The sequence below is a fragment of the Salvelinus fontinalis genome, chromosome 27 (assembly GCF_029448725.1).
Source record: "Salvelinus fontinalis isolate EN_2023a chromosome 27, ASM2944872v1, whole genome shotgun sequence".
Taxonomy (NCBI): Eukaryota; Metazoa; Chordata; class Actinopteri; order Salmoniformes; family Salmonidae; genus Salvelinus; species Salvelinus fontinalis.
The window spans coordinates 4,495,013-4,514,591 of NC_074691.1; the positions used below are offsets into that span (position 1 = coordinate 4,495,013).

At 44.8% G+C, this 19,579-nt stretch overlaps 1 protein-coding gene across 1 annotated transcript; it reads left to right on the forward strand.

Moving 5' to 3' along the window:
* Positions 1 to 728: 728 nt before the first annotated feature.
* On the forward strand, positions 729 to 7,079 carry LOC129824887 (zinc finger and BTB domain-containing protein 25-like). The gene is made up of 3 exons (XM_055884431.1): positions 729 to 838; positions 2,360 to 2,551; positions 3,009 to 7,079. Exons 2-3 carry the CDS (start codon positions 2,379 to 2,381, stop codon positions 4,243 to 4,245), a joined length of 1,410 nt encoding a protein of 469 aa, XP_055740406.1. The 5' UTR covers positions 729 to 838; positions 2,360 to 2,378; the 3' UTR covers positions 4,246 to 7,079.
* Positions 7,080 to 19,579: the final 12,500 nt, after the last annotated feature.

Below are 19,579 nucleotides of genomic sequence, written 5' to 3' on the forward strand. Positions count from 1 at the left end.
CACCTTTCATGCAATTCTACTCATTTTGCCAACGGGCTGAGATTTTTTTCTCTCTTCAGTTTTATAGCTACTTTCCTGCAATTCTACCCATTTTGCCATGACCTATGCCATGTTAATGATATCTGAGTGAGAGTGACTAACAAACTCAAAGTGGAGGTCAGGGCTCCTGGGCACGTGCCCAGCATGACCGGTTGGTATTCGGCCATGATAACTGGCTAGACTAATTTAACAATCTAAAAAATGCTGGCTGACCTGGCTAATTGAGTAACTGTCAGTGATTGACATAACAAGAGAATAATTGCTGATTCACAACCAAATTTCGAACTTGCACCTTGTGTATTCTACTATTCTAACCCTCAACAATAAGTTGAGATCCCGACTGGGGGTTCGGGGCCCCAAGCAACCGCTTTTGTCACTTATTCATGGAGCCGGCCCTGCTTAGCCTCAAGTTAGAGCACGTTTGCAGGAGTTATGGTCAAGTGAGACATAGGTGCTGGCCTGCATAGAAGGAAACAGAACACGGTTAAATCATCAGTGGAAATGCCCCATATATGGCTTTGCGCAGTGTGTTGAATAGATTCCACGATCCGGACATGAGTGAATGCTCGGTTCGTTCTCGACACTGTGCGCGCTGAAATCTACGCCCACGGTGACGTTAGCACCGCCTACCGGGCGAAATGCAGTGAAAGAGTACGTCCCAAATGTACGGCGCAGTACAGTCACGTGACGAATAGCATGCTCAGTTGACAATCACATATGAAGACGTGAGAGACTGCGAGAATTTCTCTGCAGCAACAAATAGACTCCGAAATATAAACCTGTGTTTCGCAAATAGGTGGTAAGAAGGACTCCCAATTATCGTATATGTTTTGTTTTGCAAATAGGAGGGGATATCCAAAGGCATGCATTAGTCTAGAAGGAACACTTGATTCGGTCGGAAGGAACACTTGATTCAACGCAGACGTGTGTGAATGGATGTTATGCTGTCGTGAAACAAGTTGGCGAATTTATAATGAGACTAGCTGTGGGTTGTAGGCTACATAGGGGACTGGCATATTGACAATCTTTTAGGGTGGTATTTTCAGTTATTTATGTATTCCATTCGTCGAAAGCTGACCCTGTCGTGGTTGCAGAATGCATGCTTTGTTGCCATGTCTGACAGTCTATCGTATTGTCCCATCTGCTTTGAAGTAGATAAAATGAATGGATACATTTGAATAAAAGGGTTGGTACAATATAAATATGCCTGATCGATTGCAACAATAATACTTCTGGCATTTTTGGAAAGCTCAAATTTTCGCCCTTTCAAGGAAAACACTGTCATAACCCCTGACGGTTACGATTGGGAGACAATATAGAGCTTTACATTGTTTTTAACCTGTAACTAAGGCTTTATAGCCTATATGGTTAATTATGTCTGGCATTGGTTAAAATCTCCCACAATATCAATGTTGTCAGCTAAAGTACAGTGTATGAGGGGATAGTAGGTGGGTTGGACAAGGCTATCAGAATGTGCACATGATGGACGGTAGAGGTAGCCTAAATATTCATTATTTAATCAAAAATAAATGCACCGACTATGTGACTAAAATGGCTGTGATTTAAAACGAAACTAAACATTTTTTATTCGAATGATAACTAAAACTAACGAAGGATGAAATGACAAAAAATGTAACTAAGTCTAAAATATATTTTAAAACTTAATCTTAAATATCTGCCAAAATGATCACTGCAGTGTAACAGTACAGTTTATTGACCCCATGCTCAGTTGCAATGTACCAATATTGCCATAAGGCATTGACATCTGGAATAGTTTTTTTGTCATAGTTTTTAGGTTAGCCTACTGTTACTCAATGTTTCAAGTGACATTGTTGTCACACCAGACGTGAAACTCCTTTATTATCTAACATGTCTACATGTAGAAAGTTACGGAGATGCCAACATCTGGCCCAGTCCTTTAGTTAGAGATGCTTCTTTCAGTTCTATGACCAGCAGAGTATGCCATTGTTTCAGCAACACCTTGAGAAATGCCTTGGTGCATGAGTCAGAGGTGTTAAATTTATGAACATATGTTTGGTGTGTGTTTTAGAGCATGAGGGAAGAGTGTAGTCATATAGAACCACATTTTGTCATTGCACAGAAATCAGACATGTCATTGTTACCAATAGTATTTGTGTATTTGCTGGTTTATTGAGCTTACCTGGCACAATGGAATAGCCCCAGAAGTGCAATCCGCACCCACCACACTAAAAGTATTTGATAGGAAGGAAATACTATTTTAACCCACGTCTGCACAATATATCCTCTCCCAAATGAATTTTAAGCTGTATATAATAAAATATGAATTACTGTGTATCAGGAGGTCGAGAAGTGGCATCATGGACGTGTCCAGCCACAGCCTGTTCCTCCTGCAGCAGCTCAACATCCAGAGGGAGTTCGGCTTCCTGTGTGACTGTACTGTCGCCATTGGCAACGTGTACTTCAAGGCCCACCGGGCCGTCCTGGCTGCCTTCTCCAACTACTTCAAGATGATCTTCATTCATCAGTCAAGGTTTGCTAGCTTTTATCAACAGTACTAGTCAATATCACACTCATGGTGTTGTTAAATACCTATGTTTAGGCCTTCGAGTAAGTACTTAGCATTGTACAGTAGCGTGGGCTAGTGTCCACATACGATGTAGGCTAGCATAATAGTGGTCGTCAGAGGTTGTTTCAGTGGTATTGGAGATTCAAAGGAATGGTGTGTGTTGACTTGTATTTCACTGACTGTTAAGCTAATATTATCTTTGAGGATGGTAATATACAAAATGTATATGTTATGTGTGTTTTTCCTGGAAAGCTGTCACAAACAAGATATTTTTATAGTTTTGTATTCATACATCTTACTCTACAAAATCCAAGAGATACTTTGATATAAGAGACAGGAGATTTTATGGAATTTGTCTTTGCAGATTATAAGCTAATGGTCAGCAATAATACTCTCCCACTGTCTACTACCATCTCCACAGTGAGTGCATTAAAATACAGCCCACGGACATCCAGCCGGATGTGTTCAGCTACCTGCTCCACATCATGTACACTGGCATGGGCCCCAAGCAGCCAGTGGACCAGGGCCGCCTGCAGGAGGGCATCAAGTTTCTCCATGCCTACCAGCTGTGCCGTAACCCCGACGAGGGGTCCCCCGATGTCGGCGACCTGGTCCGTATGTCCAACCTGTACGGTATTCAGATTTCATCCCAGTTGGCCAACAAAGAGGGTACTGGGGGCCCTAAAGGTAGTGCAGGGACCCGAGGAGGCGGCGGCCCGCAGGACGGGCGTTCGTCCACCCAGGCGGGCCGCTCCCACGCCGCACAGTTCTCGATGACCGTGGGGATGGAGGGCATCCCCTCCTCGGACCGTCAGCCCTTCTCTGGTCTCCTCCGTGGCGTCTCCTCAGTGGCTTCCGGCGACGACTCAAACATCTCGACACGCATCAAGCAGGAGAGGGTGGAGGAAGGGGAGGGAGAGGAGGGCCACCAGGCACTGGGAAGGGTAGGGTCCCCAACGTCTCCTTCAGCCCAGGGCGGCAGCCCCTGCCAGGGCCTCCTGTTCAAGGATGGCCCTCTGGTGCTGCTGTGCCCCCACTGTGGCCAGCGCTGCTCCTCCCCCGAGGGGCTCCGCAAGCACCTGTTCAGCCATGCCGCCTGCACCATGGATCCCAGTGGACTAATGGAGGGCCTCTCCCAGGGCGGGGTAGGGGACCCGGAGGGCCCTGAGGACCAGCAGCAACGTGGGGCCCCCCAGGATCAGCTAGATGCAGGCTGCTTGGAGGAGGCCCTGCGGCAGAGCCAGGCCTTAGCTAATGAGCTAGCTGCTGAGCTAAGTTGGAGCAGGGGCGGTATAGCCATTGGCACTAGTCCACCCCCCACCACCAACTCCACTACCAGTCAATCACGAAAGCGCAAGATCGCTTGTGCTGTGTGCAGCTTGCGCTTCGCCCAGAAGAGCCAGCTGCAGGAGCACATGTATACTCACACGGGCAAGCCATCACACTACCACCGCTACAGCCGCCTCTGCAGCCAGCTCATCCACGCCTCTGGACACTTCTGCGAGGGGCCACCGGAGGGCGGCGTTGGGGTGGCAGCAAGCACCACAGTAATGTTGGCAGAGGAGTCCAACAGGGAAGCTCAGGACAATGGCAGCTCCTGCTATTCGCTAGACTCTGAGATCTCACAAGAGAGCGTGGATGCCGTCACTGTGGAATGAAAGTGGGAAAAACTGTAAAAATAATTCCAGATAGTACCTCCTGTTTCAGTTTGTTTTCTTCGGTTTGATTCCTACTGAACATGACCTTGTTTCAGTTGCAGGGATACCTTACCTTTTGTCATTATCCTTCCACTTATATCCTGTCTTTTGTCGATACTGTCATCTTTCTGTTGGTTAGATGAAACCCTGTGATGTGATTCCAGTGTAAACCGTATCTTATTTTATTCAGTGAATGTCTGAATAGAATAGAACATTGTTTTTACACGATACCTGTGTTCTCTCTCTGTTGTCATATGTTACCAGCTGATATTGATTGGAATTTAGCAAATACTATGTATCTGCATTTATTTCTGAGAATTTGCACTTTCCGAAATAAGTAGCTGTTGAAACAGGTACAGCACCAGTCAAAAGTTTGGATACACCTACTCATTCCAAGGTTTTCCATTATTTTCACTATTTTCTACATTGTAGAATAATAGTGAAGAAAACGAAAATGTGAAATAATACATGGATTTATGTAGTAACCCAAAAAGTGCCTTGATGACAGCTTTGCATTCTCTCAACCAGCTTCATGAGGTAATCACCTGGAATGCATTTCAATTAACAGGTGTGCTTTGTTAAAAGGTAATTTGTGGAATTTCTTAATTAGTTTGAGCCAATCAGTTGTGTTCTGACAAGGTAGGGGTGGTATACAGAAGATAGCCCTATTTGGTAAAAGACCAAGTCCATATTATGGCAAGAACAGCTCTTATAAGTAAAAGACAAATGACAGTCCATCATTACTTTAAGACATGAAGGTTAGTCAATTCGTAATGTACAGAACTTTTAAGGTTTCTTCAAGTGCAGTCGCAAAAACCATCAAGAGCTATAATGAAACTGGCTTTCATGAGGACCACCACAGGAAAGGAAGACACAGAGTTACCTCTGCTGCAGAGGATAAGTTCATTGGAGTTACCAGCCTCAGAAATTGCAGCCCAAATAAATGCTTCAAAGAGTTCAAGTAACAGACACATCAACATCAACTGTTCAGAGGAGACTGCATGACTCAGGCCTTCATAGTCTAATTGCTACAAAGAAACCACTACTAAAGGACACCAATAAGAAGAACAGAGACGCTTGGGCCAAGAAACACGAGCAATGGACATTAGACCTGTGGAAATCTGTCGTTTGGTCTGATGAGTCCAAATATGAGATTTTTGGTTCCAACTGCCGTGTCTTTGTGAGACGCAGAGTAGGTGAATGGATGATCTCTGCATGTGTGGTTCCCACCATGAAGCATGGAGGAGGAGGTGTGATGGTGTGGGGGTGCTTTACTGGTGACACTGTGACACTATTTTGAATTCAAGGCATGCTTAACCAGCATGGCTACCACAGCATTCTGCAGCGATACGCCGTCCCGTCTGGTTTGGGCTTAGTGGGACTATCATTTGTTTTTCAACAGGGCAATGACCCAAACACACCTCCCAGGCTGTGTAAAGGCTATTTGACCAAGGAGAGTGATGGAGTGCTGTATCAGATGACCTGGCCTCCACAATCACCTGACCTTAAGCCAATTGAGATGGTTTGGGATGAGTTGGACCACAGAGTGAAGGAAAAGCAGGCAACAAGTGCTCAGCATATCCTTCAAGACTTGGAAAAGCATTCCTCATGGAGCTGGTTGAGAGAATGCCAAGAGTGTGCAAAGCTGTCATCAAGGCAAAGGGTGGCTACTTTGTGTTCACACTTTTTTGCCGGCTACATGATTCCATATGTGTTATTTCATAGTTTTGATGTCTTCACTATTATTCTACAATGTAGAAAATAGTACAAATAAAGAAAAATCCTTGAATGAGTAGGTGTCTCCAAACTTTTGACTGTGACTGTATGTAATGTTGTTATGGATGTTTGTCAGGGGTACAGGAATTTCCAAGGGACAACTTCTTAAAACCACAATGTTGCAGTACACAATTCAAGTATGGTACATCATTATACATATTGGATTTAAAAAAATATATATTTCGTGAGCAGTGCCTTGCTGTTTATTTTTGTATTGAGTACCTCCTAACAAACTAGCTAAACAAACTAGAGAATTAGCTTCAATTCATATGATTCAGGAAGAGTGTACAACCTACTTAAGTGGACAAGTATGCAGAAGTAGACCGTCACAAGTGTCATCCCAAGACCTTTTCAAGCTGGAAAACCTGGATCTGTATGTTTCAAGTGTCACAGGAGAGGTGATCTAGAATCAGGTGCCCCCCTGTCTTATTCATTCTTGATCGACAAGGCAAAACTGATTCAATGTGGCCCTCCGTACCTTGTTAAAGACCGAATGCGGCAAGGACCTTTAGCAGGGGGACCTTAGCAGAGGGGTTAAGTATAGAGTACACTTGTTGAATGTCCTTTCTCCTTGACTAGGAATATTTTCAACACTAAGAGGAAGGACTTATTTTAGCTCACAACAGGCTAACATGAGTAGAAGTGACTAAAAGAGATGTTCTGAAATCCATTAGTGCTCTACAGCTTTATGATAGTGAGATTATAGTTTCACCTTTGATGGATATGTGCCAATGGCTATCAGAATGTGTAGAAGAATGCACCTGGTACTGACGAACCAGGAGTCTGCATGTACTGTGATAGGTTTATACTGTCTCGAAATTGACGATCAGATTTGCCATTTTGGGTGTTTCCATTTTTGTACTGCTGTGTGTGACTTCTGGTCTGTTTGAATTGGCTACTCTTCTCTGGTGTTTCCACTTTGTCATACACTTTAAACATGAATGTGGTTTAATGTTTTGTAAACCTGTGTCACCTTTCCATAAATGAGACATGTTTTGTAAATAAATGTTAAGAGATTGTCCAATGTAACTCTTCTCATTGATGATAATCATTGGTTTCCACAAACCTGAGTGCCAGTCTGTTTGTGCTATACAATGCCAACTCCTCGTCCCTCATTGTCATGCCAAACTTAGATAGACAAGGACTGCAATGGAGTAGGCAAGAGCACAAACAGATCTAGGACCAGGCTTTATGTTCCCCGTTCTTGTAGTAACAATCTGTTACCACCAGAGGCCACTTAAGAGCTGACGGACTCGTCCCCAAAAGGTACCATCGCTCCTCTCCTCTACCCCGTGCTTGATGGGCTGAGTCCCAATTCTCCACCCTTTTCCAGAAGTGTGCCCTTGAAAAATATCTGACATGGATTTAACAAAGATGGAAACTCCCTACAGCCAATGCTTACGCCAATCCTATGCTTATAAATCCATAAATGGGGAGTGTGCAAGTATACACTTCTGAATAAGGTTGGAGAATTGGTAAGCAAACATGGTCCATTAGTAGCAAAGGGTAATGGAACGACTACACAGAAAGTTTTATGCATCCCTCTACGGAGCTCAACAACAAAATATTAAAACGGACAGATGGCTTCTGACTCTGAGACAGCACACCTCTCAGGCAGTGGGTTAGATACATTCCAATTCATTCTAGTACAGCTCGTGCTGGAACCTGTCAAACTGTCCAGTGTTGTATTGATGATATATATTGTTACGTAAAGTAAGAGGCTTGAGGCTGTAAGGACAATAATTCTCAGAGTCCCTCCCAAACAAATGGAAAACTATTATTGCACCTAATTTAAGAGAGAAACTGATCAACTAGGAAACAGAGCTGTAGTGGTAAAAACTGTCAGTTGCTTGATGATTTATTATAATTTAACTAGGCAAGTCAGTTAAGAACAAAGATTGTTTTTACAATGACGGTCTACCAAAAGGCCTCCTGCGGGGACAGGCGCTGGGTTTAAAAATAAAATAAAAATATAGGACAAAACACATATCACGACAAGAGATAAAGAGAGACCTAAGACAACAACATAGCAAGGCAGCAACACATGACAACACAGAATGGTAGCAACACACCATGACAACAACATGGTAGCATGGAACATTTTCATTTTCACGTGTTAATGAAAAACATCGGTAGACCGGGAGTGAGATTTTGCATGTCTGTTCGATAATTGAATGAAAAATATTGTTATATTGATAAATACATATCTACCAGCACTTTATATACATTTAATAACGTATATTATTAAATGTGGGAAATATTAGGGGGTTGGTTAATCTGTTTAGGGTTTCTGACACTTCCAGGATGATCAGAAGCGGGTCTGGGTCAATTGAAGTCTCCAGAACTTCAGAGAGGATCCTAAAGATTCCACACCAATGACCATACAAGTTAGAGCATAAGGCAACGCAGTGGAGTAGTGTACCCTGTGCAGCCTGACATTTATCACACATAGGGGATGTATCAGGAAATATCCTATGCAGTTTGGTTTTGGAATAGTGTAATCTGTGTAGTACCTTGAATTGTATGAGACGATGTCTGGAGTTAATGGAGCAGGTGTGGATATACTCCAAGCTATCTTCCCAGTCTGCCACAGACCCTAGCTCTTCCTCCCTTTTTGCCTTAATGGCATCTGTAGAAGGTAGGCTAACAGATCGAAAAGTGTCATATGGACAAGATATCAGTTTGCCTGAGAAGGGACATATTTTTATGGATCAGTAAAACATGGAAGATTTAGCATTTCCAAATGTCAGAAGATGTTTTCTAACATAGTCTCTAATTTGTAGGTATCTGAAAAAGTAACTTCTGGGAAGATTATAGGTTTCCTTCAGCAAATCAAAGGAGGCAAAGGTCCCTTCTATATATAAATCCCCTATGCTATTGAACCCTAGCTCTCCCCATCGCTTAAGGGTGTTATCAAGGTTAGAGGGGGAAAAGGAGGGATTCCTGGCAGCAGGAATGATATTGGTCTAAGGTCAAAAAGGACCTCCATTTGCTTCCAGATACGGACTGTGCTATGGGCGACAGGTAACCTAGTGATTAAAGCGTTGGGCCAGTAACTGAAAGTTTGCTAGATCGAATCCCCGAGCTGACAAGGTAAAGAAATCTGCCGTTCTACCCCTGAACAAGGCAGTTAACCCGGTGTTCCTAGGCCGTCATTGTAAATAAGAATTTGTTCTTAACTGACTTGCCTGGTTAAATATTATTCAAATGTTTTTTTAAATGTATAATAGGGTTGTTACTATAAAGTGACATCTCCAAATTGACTGGGGACAAAATCACCACGCCAATAGAGAAGGGGTGGCAATCCTCACGCTCCATACTAAGCCAACTGGATGACGGAGGTGCATAACAGCACGGAGGTACAGACGCCCAGCGGGACACTGGAGGGGAGCGGGCTCTGCACGTAACGCCTGCTCATTGTGCGTGTCCAGCTCCCATACTACCGGCGCCACCAGGCAGGAGGACGGTATTATGGGAGTGGGATCCATGGGCCACTCCTCTGTGTCATACAGCCAGGACAGTGCGTCTGCCTTGACATTCTGGGAACCTGGTCTGTACAAAAGGGTGATAACAAAACGGGTAAAAAACATGGCCCACCTTGCCTGGCGAGGGTTCAGTCTCCTCGCTGCCCGGATGTACTCCAGATTGCAGTGGTCAGTCCAGATGAGAAAAGGGTGTTTTGCCCCCTCAAGCCAATGTCTCCACGCCTTCAAAGCCTTGATGACAGCCAACAGCTCCCGGTCCCCCACGTCATAGTTTCGCTCCGCCGGGTTGAGCTTCCTTTGAGAAGAAGGCACAGGTGCGGAGCTTCGGTGGCGTACCCGAGCGCTGGGAGAGCACGGCTCCGATCCCAGCCTTGAACGCATCCACCTCCACTGTGAACGCCAAAGAGGGCTCTGGATGGGCCAGCACGGGAGCAGGAAAAGTAACATACAAAAACATGTGTGCAACAGAGGGCTCTGGGTGAGAATGGTGCCGGCTCACCTGGGGTGACGCCCTTAGGTGACCAAAAGCCCTGTCCGCCTCAGCCGACCACTGCAAACGTACCGGGTCCCCCTTCAGCAGTGAGGTAATGGGAGCCGCTACCTGACCAAAACCCCGGATAAACCTCCGGTAGTAATTGGCAAACCCTAGAAACCGCTGCACCTTCTTTACCCGTGTAGGAGTCGGCCAATTACGCATGGCTGAAATGCGGTCACTCTCCATCTCCACCCCTGAGGTGGAAATGAGGTACCCTAGGAAGGAGACGAACTGCTGGAAGAACAGGCATTTCTCAGCCTTGACATACAGGTCATGCTCCAAAAGTAGACTAAGCACCTTGCGCACCAGGGACACATATTCGGCGTGTGCAACGGAGTATATCAGAATGTCACCAATATACACCACTACACCCTGCCCGTGAAGACCGAATGTACCCTTGACGCAGGGATTCGGAGACATATGTTTCCATAGCCGCCGTCTCCGCCTGTGACAGGGGATACACGTGACTCCTGGGAAGTGCGGCGTCTACCAGGAGATTTATCGCACAAACCCCCCGACGATGGGATGGTAATTGAGTCGCCTTCTTTTTGTTGGAGAAGGCGAGATCCAAATCGGAATATTCGGGGGGAATGCGCCCGGTGGAGACCTGGTCTGGACTTTCCACCATAGTAGCACCAACGGAAACCGCTAAACACCTCCCCGAGCACTCTCGCGACCACCCCGTGAGAGCCCTCCGTTGCCATGAAACAGTGGGGTCATGACAAGCTAACCAGGGTAGGCCTGGCACCACGGGAAATGCAGGAGAGTCAATGAGGAAAAGACTGATTCTCTCCTTGTGACCCCCCTGCGTCACCATGCTAAGGGGAGCAGTGGCCTCCCTAATCAACTCTGACCCTAATGGTCGACTGTCTAAGGCGTAAACTGGGAAGGGCATAGCCACTGGAACAATGGGGATCCTTAGACTATGGGTGAATGATCTGTCTATAAAATTCCCAGCCATGCCTGAATCTACGAGCGCCTTATGCTGGGAATGCGGGGGAAACTCAGGAAAAGTAACATACAAAAACATGTGTGCAACAGAGGGCTCTGGGTGAGAATGGTGCCGGCTCACCTGGGGTGACGCCAGAGTGCCCTGCCTGCTGCCTCGACCCCCAGAGGAACCAACCCGGCACCGACCGGCAGTGTGACCTCTGCGGCCACAGATGGTGCACGAGACGGAACCTCCTCCGGTCTCCCTAAGTGCAGCAACTCCCAGCTCCATGGGCATTGGAGCGGTGGTGCTGGGGAATCAGTACATCTTCATTTACCCAGTACTTTTCCATCATTGCGCATTGCAAGCATACACAAGTTATCATATACATACAGTAATCATGGCATTGGTGGAGCCCCACACCTGACCCCCAGGGTAACCCCTAACATTCCCCCCTTTGAGACTAACTAGTCTCATATAACCATGTACAGAAATCAATGTTGGACATCTGGAACTTTTAACCATTCACATATAGGTAGTATAGTAATCATCCTCTGGGTCAGTTGGGCAAGCAAGAGGGTCATAGTTGGGGTCAACACCAGTGGCATCATAGTATTCATCATAGGAGGCAGGTAAAGTCAATACCATTAAACCAGGCATGGTCTTCTTCACTGCCCATTTACCAAGACAACCAAATTCAAAACACAACAAAAGCCTATCAACACAGGAACTACAAATGATAAGATACCCATTCAAATCTGGCCCATAACATTTCCAAATGTCTCAGTGAACCATTTACCCATCCGGGTCAGAACATCATCGTCACTACGGCTGAGGGTATTAGATTGGTCTAATAATTGAACCAAAGAACTCTCTCATGGATTTGGATTTAGACAAAATTAACACAGCAGTCTCGTTTGGGGACACTTTTCTACCTAAGTCTCGAACAAACTTTACCAACGTATTGACAGGGCCGGCTTCACCCACACGAACAAGTAGTGTGGATAGAGCCAACACAGTCAACCACCAACGACCACATGCTGTCGTCTTCCCTCTTTCATACCCCCTAAGGGTTTGTTTATTTACAACATAACCTTGCTGATCATGTATAACAGTTGGTTCTTCAGGGATTTGGTCTTGCCCTTCATCTTTTTCAAGTCTTTGGTCTCGACTCACATCTGCTTCTGCCTCTTGTTTCAGGCTGGTTCTGGCTCAATCATCTCCTGTAGGCTGAACACCTTCTGGCAGTGGGCAGGTGGTGCCAGCCGGACCTTTCCTGAACTCTTGTCGTTGGTGTTGCCATGGTTACCTTGAATGGCCCCATCCATCTTGGCTGGTTCTATTTTCTCTTGTGGACCCGGATTTTGACCCAGTCTCCAACCTCCACAGGCAGGTAGTCGGAGTCCTCACCTTGCACCTCTTCCTGAGCTTTCCTAGTGTGAAAGTGGAGAGATCTGACAATAGTAGTTAGCTCTTTCAGGTACTCCAAGTGTTCTACTTCAGCTAGAGTGAGGTCTATTTGTCTGTCAGTCATGGGTCTGTGTGTGGGAACATTCATGGGTCTCCCTGTCAACATTTCATGTGGTGTACACCGCAGGCCTTTATTAACACTAGTGTGCAATTTCATTAACACCAGTGGTAAACAATCCACCCAAGATTTCTTGGTGGAGTGGCATGCCTTAGCAAACCCTTGTTTAATGGATTGGTTAGCTCTCTTGGTAGATGGGGGTGGTAGATGGACACAAACTTCTGGTCCACTCCCATCATTATGGCTACCTGCTTCACTACATCACCAGTGAAGTGGGTACAATTGTCTGATTAAACCTCAGGAACACCAAATCTAGGTATTATCTCCCTCACTAGTAGCTTTGCTACTGTCTTAGCATCACAGTGTATGGTGGGAAATGCCGCCACCCACCTGGTGAACCTGTCAATAAGGACTAAACAGTACCTTTTCCTCGTCTTTCTGCAAGATCTATAAAATCCATGGCAAGATGGACAAATGGTCCTCTTGGCATAGGGAAATGACCTGGTTTCAGAGGTGTTCCTTTGGCAATGTTAAATTGCCTGCACGTAGCACATCGAAACAGAGTCACATTTGGACTAAAGAAATTCTAAGAAATTGCCTCTGTAAATGGTTCCACATATGTGTGGTAAATAACCACAATTGGTTTCAATTGTATTTTAACATGTCATTTCCCAATACGCAATTTGCAAATGTATCCCTTCCTGTACTAGTCTTAAAGACTTGTTGTCTATACCAGTCTAGATTTATTTCAGTACATAGAAATTCTTGATATTGACTAGCATAAATCCATTTACTGTTATCAAATACACTCAACTCATACAACAATTGTCCCACAATAAATCTATAATCCCACCAATGTCTTCCCTCAGGTAAGGTCACCATACATAAATCCAGTGTCTTCTCTCAGGTAAGAACACAGTACATAAATCCAGTGTCTTTTCTCAGGTACGAACACAGTACATATATCCAGTGTCTTCCCTCAGGTAAGGTCACCATACATAAATCCAGTGTCTTCTCTCAGGTAAGAACACAGTACATAAATCCAGTGTCTTTTCTCAGGTACGAACACAGTACATAAATCCAGTGTCTTCCCTCAGGTAAGGTAACCATACATAAATCCAGTGTCTTCCCTCAGGTAAGAACACCATACATAAATCCAGTGTCTTCCCTCAGGTAAGGTAACCATACATAAATCCAGTGTCTTCTCTCAGGTAAGAACACAGTACATAAATCCAGTGTCTTTTCTCAGGTACGAACACAGTACATATATCCAGTGTCTTCCCTCAGGTAAGGTCACCATACATAAATCCAGTGTCTTCTCTCAGGTAAGAACACAGTACATAAATCCAGTGTCTTTTCTCAGGTACGAACACAGTACATAAATCCAGTGTCTTCCCTCAGGTAAGGTAACCATACATAAATCCAGTGTCTTCCCTCAGGTAAGAACACCATACATAAATCCAGTGTCTTCCCTCAGGTAAGGTAACCATACATAAATCCAGTGTCTTCCCTCAGGTAAGGTAACCATACATAAATCCAGTGTCTTCCCTCAGGTAAGGTAACCATACATAAATCCAGTGTCTTCCCTCAGGTAAGAACACCATACATAAATCCAGTGTCTTCCCTCAGGTAAGGTAACCATACATAAATCCAGTGACTTCCCTCAGGTAAGGTAACCATACATAAATCCAGTGTCTTCCCTCAGGTAAGGTAACCATACATAAAACCCGTGTCTTCCCTCAGGTAAGAACACCATAAATAAAACCAGTGTCTTCCCTCGGGTAAGAACACCATACATAAAACCAGTGTCTTCCCTCGGGTAAGGTCACCAAACACAAAACCAGTGTCTTCCCTCAGGCAAGAACACCATACATAAATCCAGTGTTTCTTCCCTCAGGCAAGAACACCATACATAAATCCAGTGTCTTCCCTCATCAACCACACAGTGCTTTTTCGAATTTCAGACTTTTGGTTTAACAGGTGTCTGCTTACCTTATAATTTGTTGCACTGCACAGTGGGATGAAGATCATCCAGACACAGTGGTCACTCACTCCTGGCAAGCTCGCCAAATGTTGGGTGGCTGAGATAATGAGTGGGCTGGACATGCCGAGAGAGGAGAGTGGATTGGTCTGTGATATAGAAGGCTTCTGTCTATTTGAGCTCGTCAGTTTGTGTTGGTAATCCTGTTGAACACGGCTTTTAAAAAATTGCATTGTGTAGTGGAGCTGCATAAGTGTTGCTCTCCATTTTCTGGAGCATCAACTTTTGAAATCAATGGAATTACAGTATGATAGCTAAAGAGATGGAGAAAACGGATTACATTTTCTAACTAAGGACTCCATGGTATGGCATTCCTGACAGGGAGACGTGTCCATGATGCATGTTGATGTATGTAGGCAAGATAGTCTAGCGTTAGCTAGCTACATTTTCATATATTACATGTTTCTAATGTTGACAGTTAGTGGTTTCATTTCAAGCTAAAGTGTACTGTTAACTAGTTAGCTAACTTTCGATGGCTGGCTCCCTAGCTGATGTTATTATTGGTTTCCCAGAAATGTTTGCTTTTCTAGATAGAGTCTAATGTTAGATAGCTAACATTGGACCTGGTTGGTTAGCTCCCAGCACTGTGGCATTGTTGCCACTTTGTTCATTGTTGTTTAACTAGCTAACGTTAGCTGGCTGCCTTGTTAGCTAACGTTACATGACGTGTGTGGTCTTAAAATGTTGTTTACCTAGCTATGTTCATTGTTTACCTAGCTAGCTAGCTACATGTCTTAAGCTAAAGTGTACTGTTAGCTAGCTAGCTAATGTTAGCTGGCTGGCTCCCTACCTGACGTTATTATTCGTTTCCCAAAGCTGTTTGCTTTTCTAGTTAGAGCCTAATGTTAGGCAGTGTTGGCACTTTGTTCATTGTGGTTGGCTGCCTCGTTAGCTAACATTACGTGACGTGTGTACAACACCACTTTGAATATAGCCAGTGTCAGTAAACGTCTGCAAAAAAACGTAATGAAATTGTTGCCTGCAGAGCTGGTTAGGCTGTTTTCATGTTATCCGCAGGTAAACAAATTAGCGGCCAGAGCGTCAAGTGCACGCTCCGAGAGTGAAATGAGATGGGTGGGGATAAAGCTTAAGAGGGTGTGAACGATGCTGAATGGGTGTAGACAAAGAAGAGCTCCTCACTAGATTCCAAAACATTCAAAGGCAATTTTCTCAAAAGTGAGTTTACAAGTTGATCAGCTTTCAAAGCAGAGTTACTTTCCCATTGTTCCTCAAATGCAGTGTATGATATACCATTTTGTAGCTCTGAGTCTCTACTTTTATCCAATGTAAAAAAATAAAATAAAAAAATAAAAAAACATTTCACATTTTGCTATATAAGACCGAATCCAGGTGGTGAGTCACATTTGTCATCAACAAAGAATTTACGAGGGGGGATTTGATTGTTCACATTTGTGCCGTATAATCATCTTTGAACCTAGCTCCCGTGTACCAGAAACTGTTCTGATCCAACCCCGGGCGAACCGCATTCCGAACCTTTCATTGTCACAACCCAAGCAATATTTGCATACCACAATTTAATGAATCCTATCTGGGAATGTCAACATGTGTCAAGTATAGTGTCTTCCCAATAGCATGTAGCTGGAAGAATGGAACATGCAGCCCTGGAAACCCCGTTAGACTGAGGATGGGGTACACCATTGTTGACGCGGACTCTGACAATCGTTCTCCTCATCAATTTGGCTCGGCAACATTTACTGATCATTATTGGATCTGTGGTGATAAAATCTCTACCTACCAACAAATTGGACAGAGTGCTGTAATTTCGGTTAATTAACTAAACATCTCCCTTGTGGTAGTGCATAAAACTAACTCCTCCATTCCAAGCAGGTTAACACGAATTAAGAGGGACATCTCGCAATCCAATGACGTCCCCAGTGACTCGTGATGATCCTCAAAATTGGAGAAGTTCTGGCGTGGGTTAATCCCCTGCTATGGGGATTTGACTATTGTAGTGGAACATTTAAGGCAGCTTAGTGGTGTTCTCGAAAGGGAACACCAGCCTGACTACAACTGGAATCCATTTGGGTGGGTTCAGTCATTGTTTGGTGCTTGGGGAGTGACCTTCTTCCACTCGCTCATCTATGGATTGGTATGGCTGATTGCTCTGTTGCTGATCACTTGTGTGAAGAAATTGTCTAGTAAAGCAGTTGATGTTCTTACTATGCCCTTGCTTGCAAATGAAGAAGGTGTAGATGAAGAATCTGAGATTGATGGACAACAATAAGGTGAACACAGTGCAGTATTCTCACTGGACAATGCAGAAAGAGAGGGATCACAGTATATGAATGATTTCCCTGACCTATTCCCTATTCCTGACTACATCGCTGATGGTGGGACCCCAATCCTGAGCATGGGAACCCAGATGTAGAGCTTATGTTCTACACTGTGTGTGGAAAGTGGCCGAGGGGTGGACAAGGGGAACTAATGGGCATTTCCACCATTCCGATCCATATTACTGTACCCGCTGTCGGAGGGATGACTGTCCAACCTGCTGTGATGAGAACTGTGTTCAGACACTGGTTCTCCTGTAACTTAGGGAGCATTTCTAATTTCTGTTTCTTATTTCTGTATTTTCCTCAACAATGTATTATTCTGTATGATTAAACATGTGCAAGTATGTCTTGCGGAATAAAGGTTGTAAAGTCAGTTTCCCAGTTGAGAAAGCTTACCTGGAAATAAGGTACTCGACATGAAAGGGATTTGATTCTCAATTTGTTATTTTTCTATAATCCATACACTCTGTAAAAAAAAATTAGTAAGATACCGTGTTACAGTTCTGATGTCTCCAGAAGGGACGGAGTCCCTTGAGGGAGGAATGTGGCGGGAGAATCAGAATTAGCTCGGTAACATAGATAAGTAAGACGACTTATATGCTTATATGATTAAAACTGTTGAACTCTTGTTATTAGATTGTATCTCTTCGGATTCTGGTGCTGGCGGTCGCATTTCCTTCCTCATATGGGCCCCCAGTCACCTGGGGCCCAGAAAGGGGAGAAGGCAGGCTTGTCTTTCACATGTCCCTGGTGCTATGCATAATATCAGAAAGATAAGAGGACAGGAGGGAACATTGTCTTTCTATGTGAATGAGTCTTTACCTATTTTAAACCATGTGAAGGGATGGCGTGATTAATAGGAAACCAATTACTATTCTCCACAATGTCTGTGCGCTAGTCACTCCCTCTTTTGGCCTTGGGGGAGATAAGGTCTGAGACAACATGTGTCTGGAACCATTGTATGTCATCGCTGATGATGCACCTATCCTGGAATAGTGATTGACCTAGAGGCTCACTCCCCTCAGTGAGCTTGTCTTAGGCGTGTGGTCAAGGAGGGGTTTTAGTTGAGATGGAAGTATCTGGAGTTGACAATTGATTTAGCCATTAAATTCGTTTTTTTTTGCGCTATGAAGTACCAGGAACGAGATCAGAGCCTCGTCTTGGGGGCCAAACTCTGTCAAATAAGAACAGTCTTCAAAGCATATGATATGTCACGACTTCCGCCGAAGTCGGCCCTTCTCCTTGTTCGGGTGGTGTTCGGCGGTCGACGTCACCGGCTTTCTAGTCACCATCGATCCATTTTTCAGTTTCGCTTTGTTTTGTCTGTATTATACACACCTGGTTTCAATTCCCCCATCATGTTCCCTATTTAACCCTCTGGCTTTCATTTCTGTTTTGTCCGTGATTGTTTGTGCGTTAGGTGTTGTAGTTGATACGTGTATGTATCTGTTTATTTTCCATTTGTGGAATTGTGCATTGAATTTGGGTAAAAAAACACTGTGGTTTCGCTCAACACTGTGTCCTGCGTTTAACTCCAAATATTCTCCACACACAACCCTGACATGATATCTGGCTGGGTGATACTCCTTTCTCATTTATCAAGTCTCACCTTGTTACCCATTCCACAGTTCTGTTGTTTGTCGTGTAGACTAAAGGGGTGTATCTTGGCTATAAAAGATCTTTGTATCCTTTGTCTCAGGACTCTCAACGAATCATCTGAGGTTGTTTCGTTGACCAGCCATCGCTATTGCAGAGCTCTCACTAATAAAGATGCAGTTTAAGTATAACTCTGACTTGTGTGATAAGTTTCTCTCCTCAGTTGATAATACAGAAATGAACCACCACACCCCAAAGAGCCCCAGAACAGCAACACAACTAGACCCATCCAAATCATGAGAAAACAAAAAGATAATTACATTTACATTACATTTAAGTCATTTAGCAGACGCTCTTATCCAGAGCGACTTACAAATTGGTGCATTCACCTAATGACATCCAGTGGAACAGCCACTTTACAATAGTGCATCTAAATCTTTTAAGGGGGGGGGGGGGGGGCAGAAGGATTGCTTTATCCTATCCTAGGTATTCCTTGAAGAGGTGGGGTTTCAGGTGTCTCCGGAAGGTGGTGATTGACTCCGCTGTCCTGGCGTCGTGAGGGAGTTTGTTCCACCATTGGGGTGCCAGAGCAGCGAACAGTTTTGACTGGGCTGAGCGGGAACTGTACTTCCTCAGTGGTAGGGAGGCGAGCAGGCCAGAGGTGGATGAACGCAGTGCCCTTGTTTGGGTATAGGGCCTGATCAGAGCCTGAAGGTACTGAGGTGCCGTTCCCCTCACAGCTCCGTAGGCAAGCACCATGGTCTTGTAGCGGATGCGAGCTTCAACTGGAAGCCAGTGGAGAGAGCGGAGGAGCGGGGTGACGTGAGAGAACTTGGGAAGGTTGAACACCAGACGGGCTGCGGCGTTCTGGATGAGTTGTAGGGGTTTGATGGCACAGGCAGGGAGCCCAGCCAACAGCGAGTTGCAGTAATCCAGACGGGAGATGACAAGTGCCTGGATTAGGACCTGCGCCGCTTCCTGTGTGAGGCAGGGTCGTACTCTGCGGATGTTGTAGAGCATGAACCTACAGGAACGGGCCACCGCCTTGATGTTAGTTGAGAACGACAGGGTGTTGTCCAGGATCACGCCAAGGTTCTTAGCGCTCTGGG

Bases quoted from the DNA above. Each gene is read 5' to 3' on its own strand.
- LOC129824887 (XM_055884431.1), top strand. From the start codon at position 2,379: ATGGACGTGTCCAGCCACAGCCTGTTCCTCCTGCAGCAGCTCAACATC. The intron at 2,552-3,008 runs GTTTGCTAGCTT...CCATCTCCACAG, and splicing joins ATCTTCATTCATCAGTCAAG to TGAGTGCATTAAAATACAGC.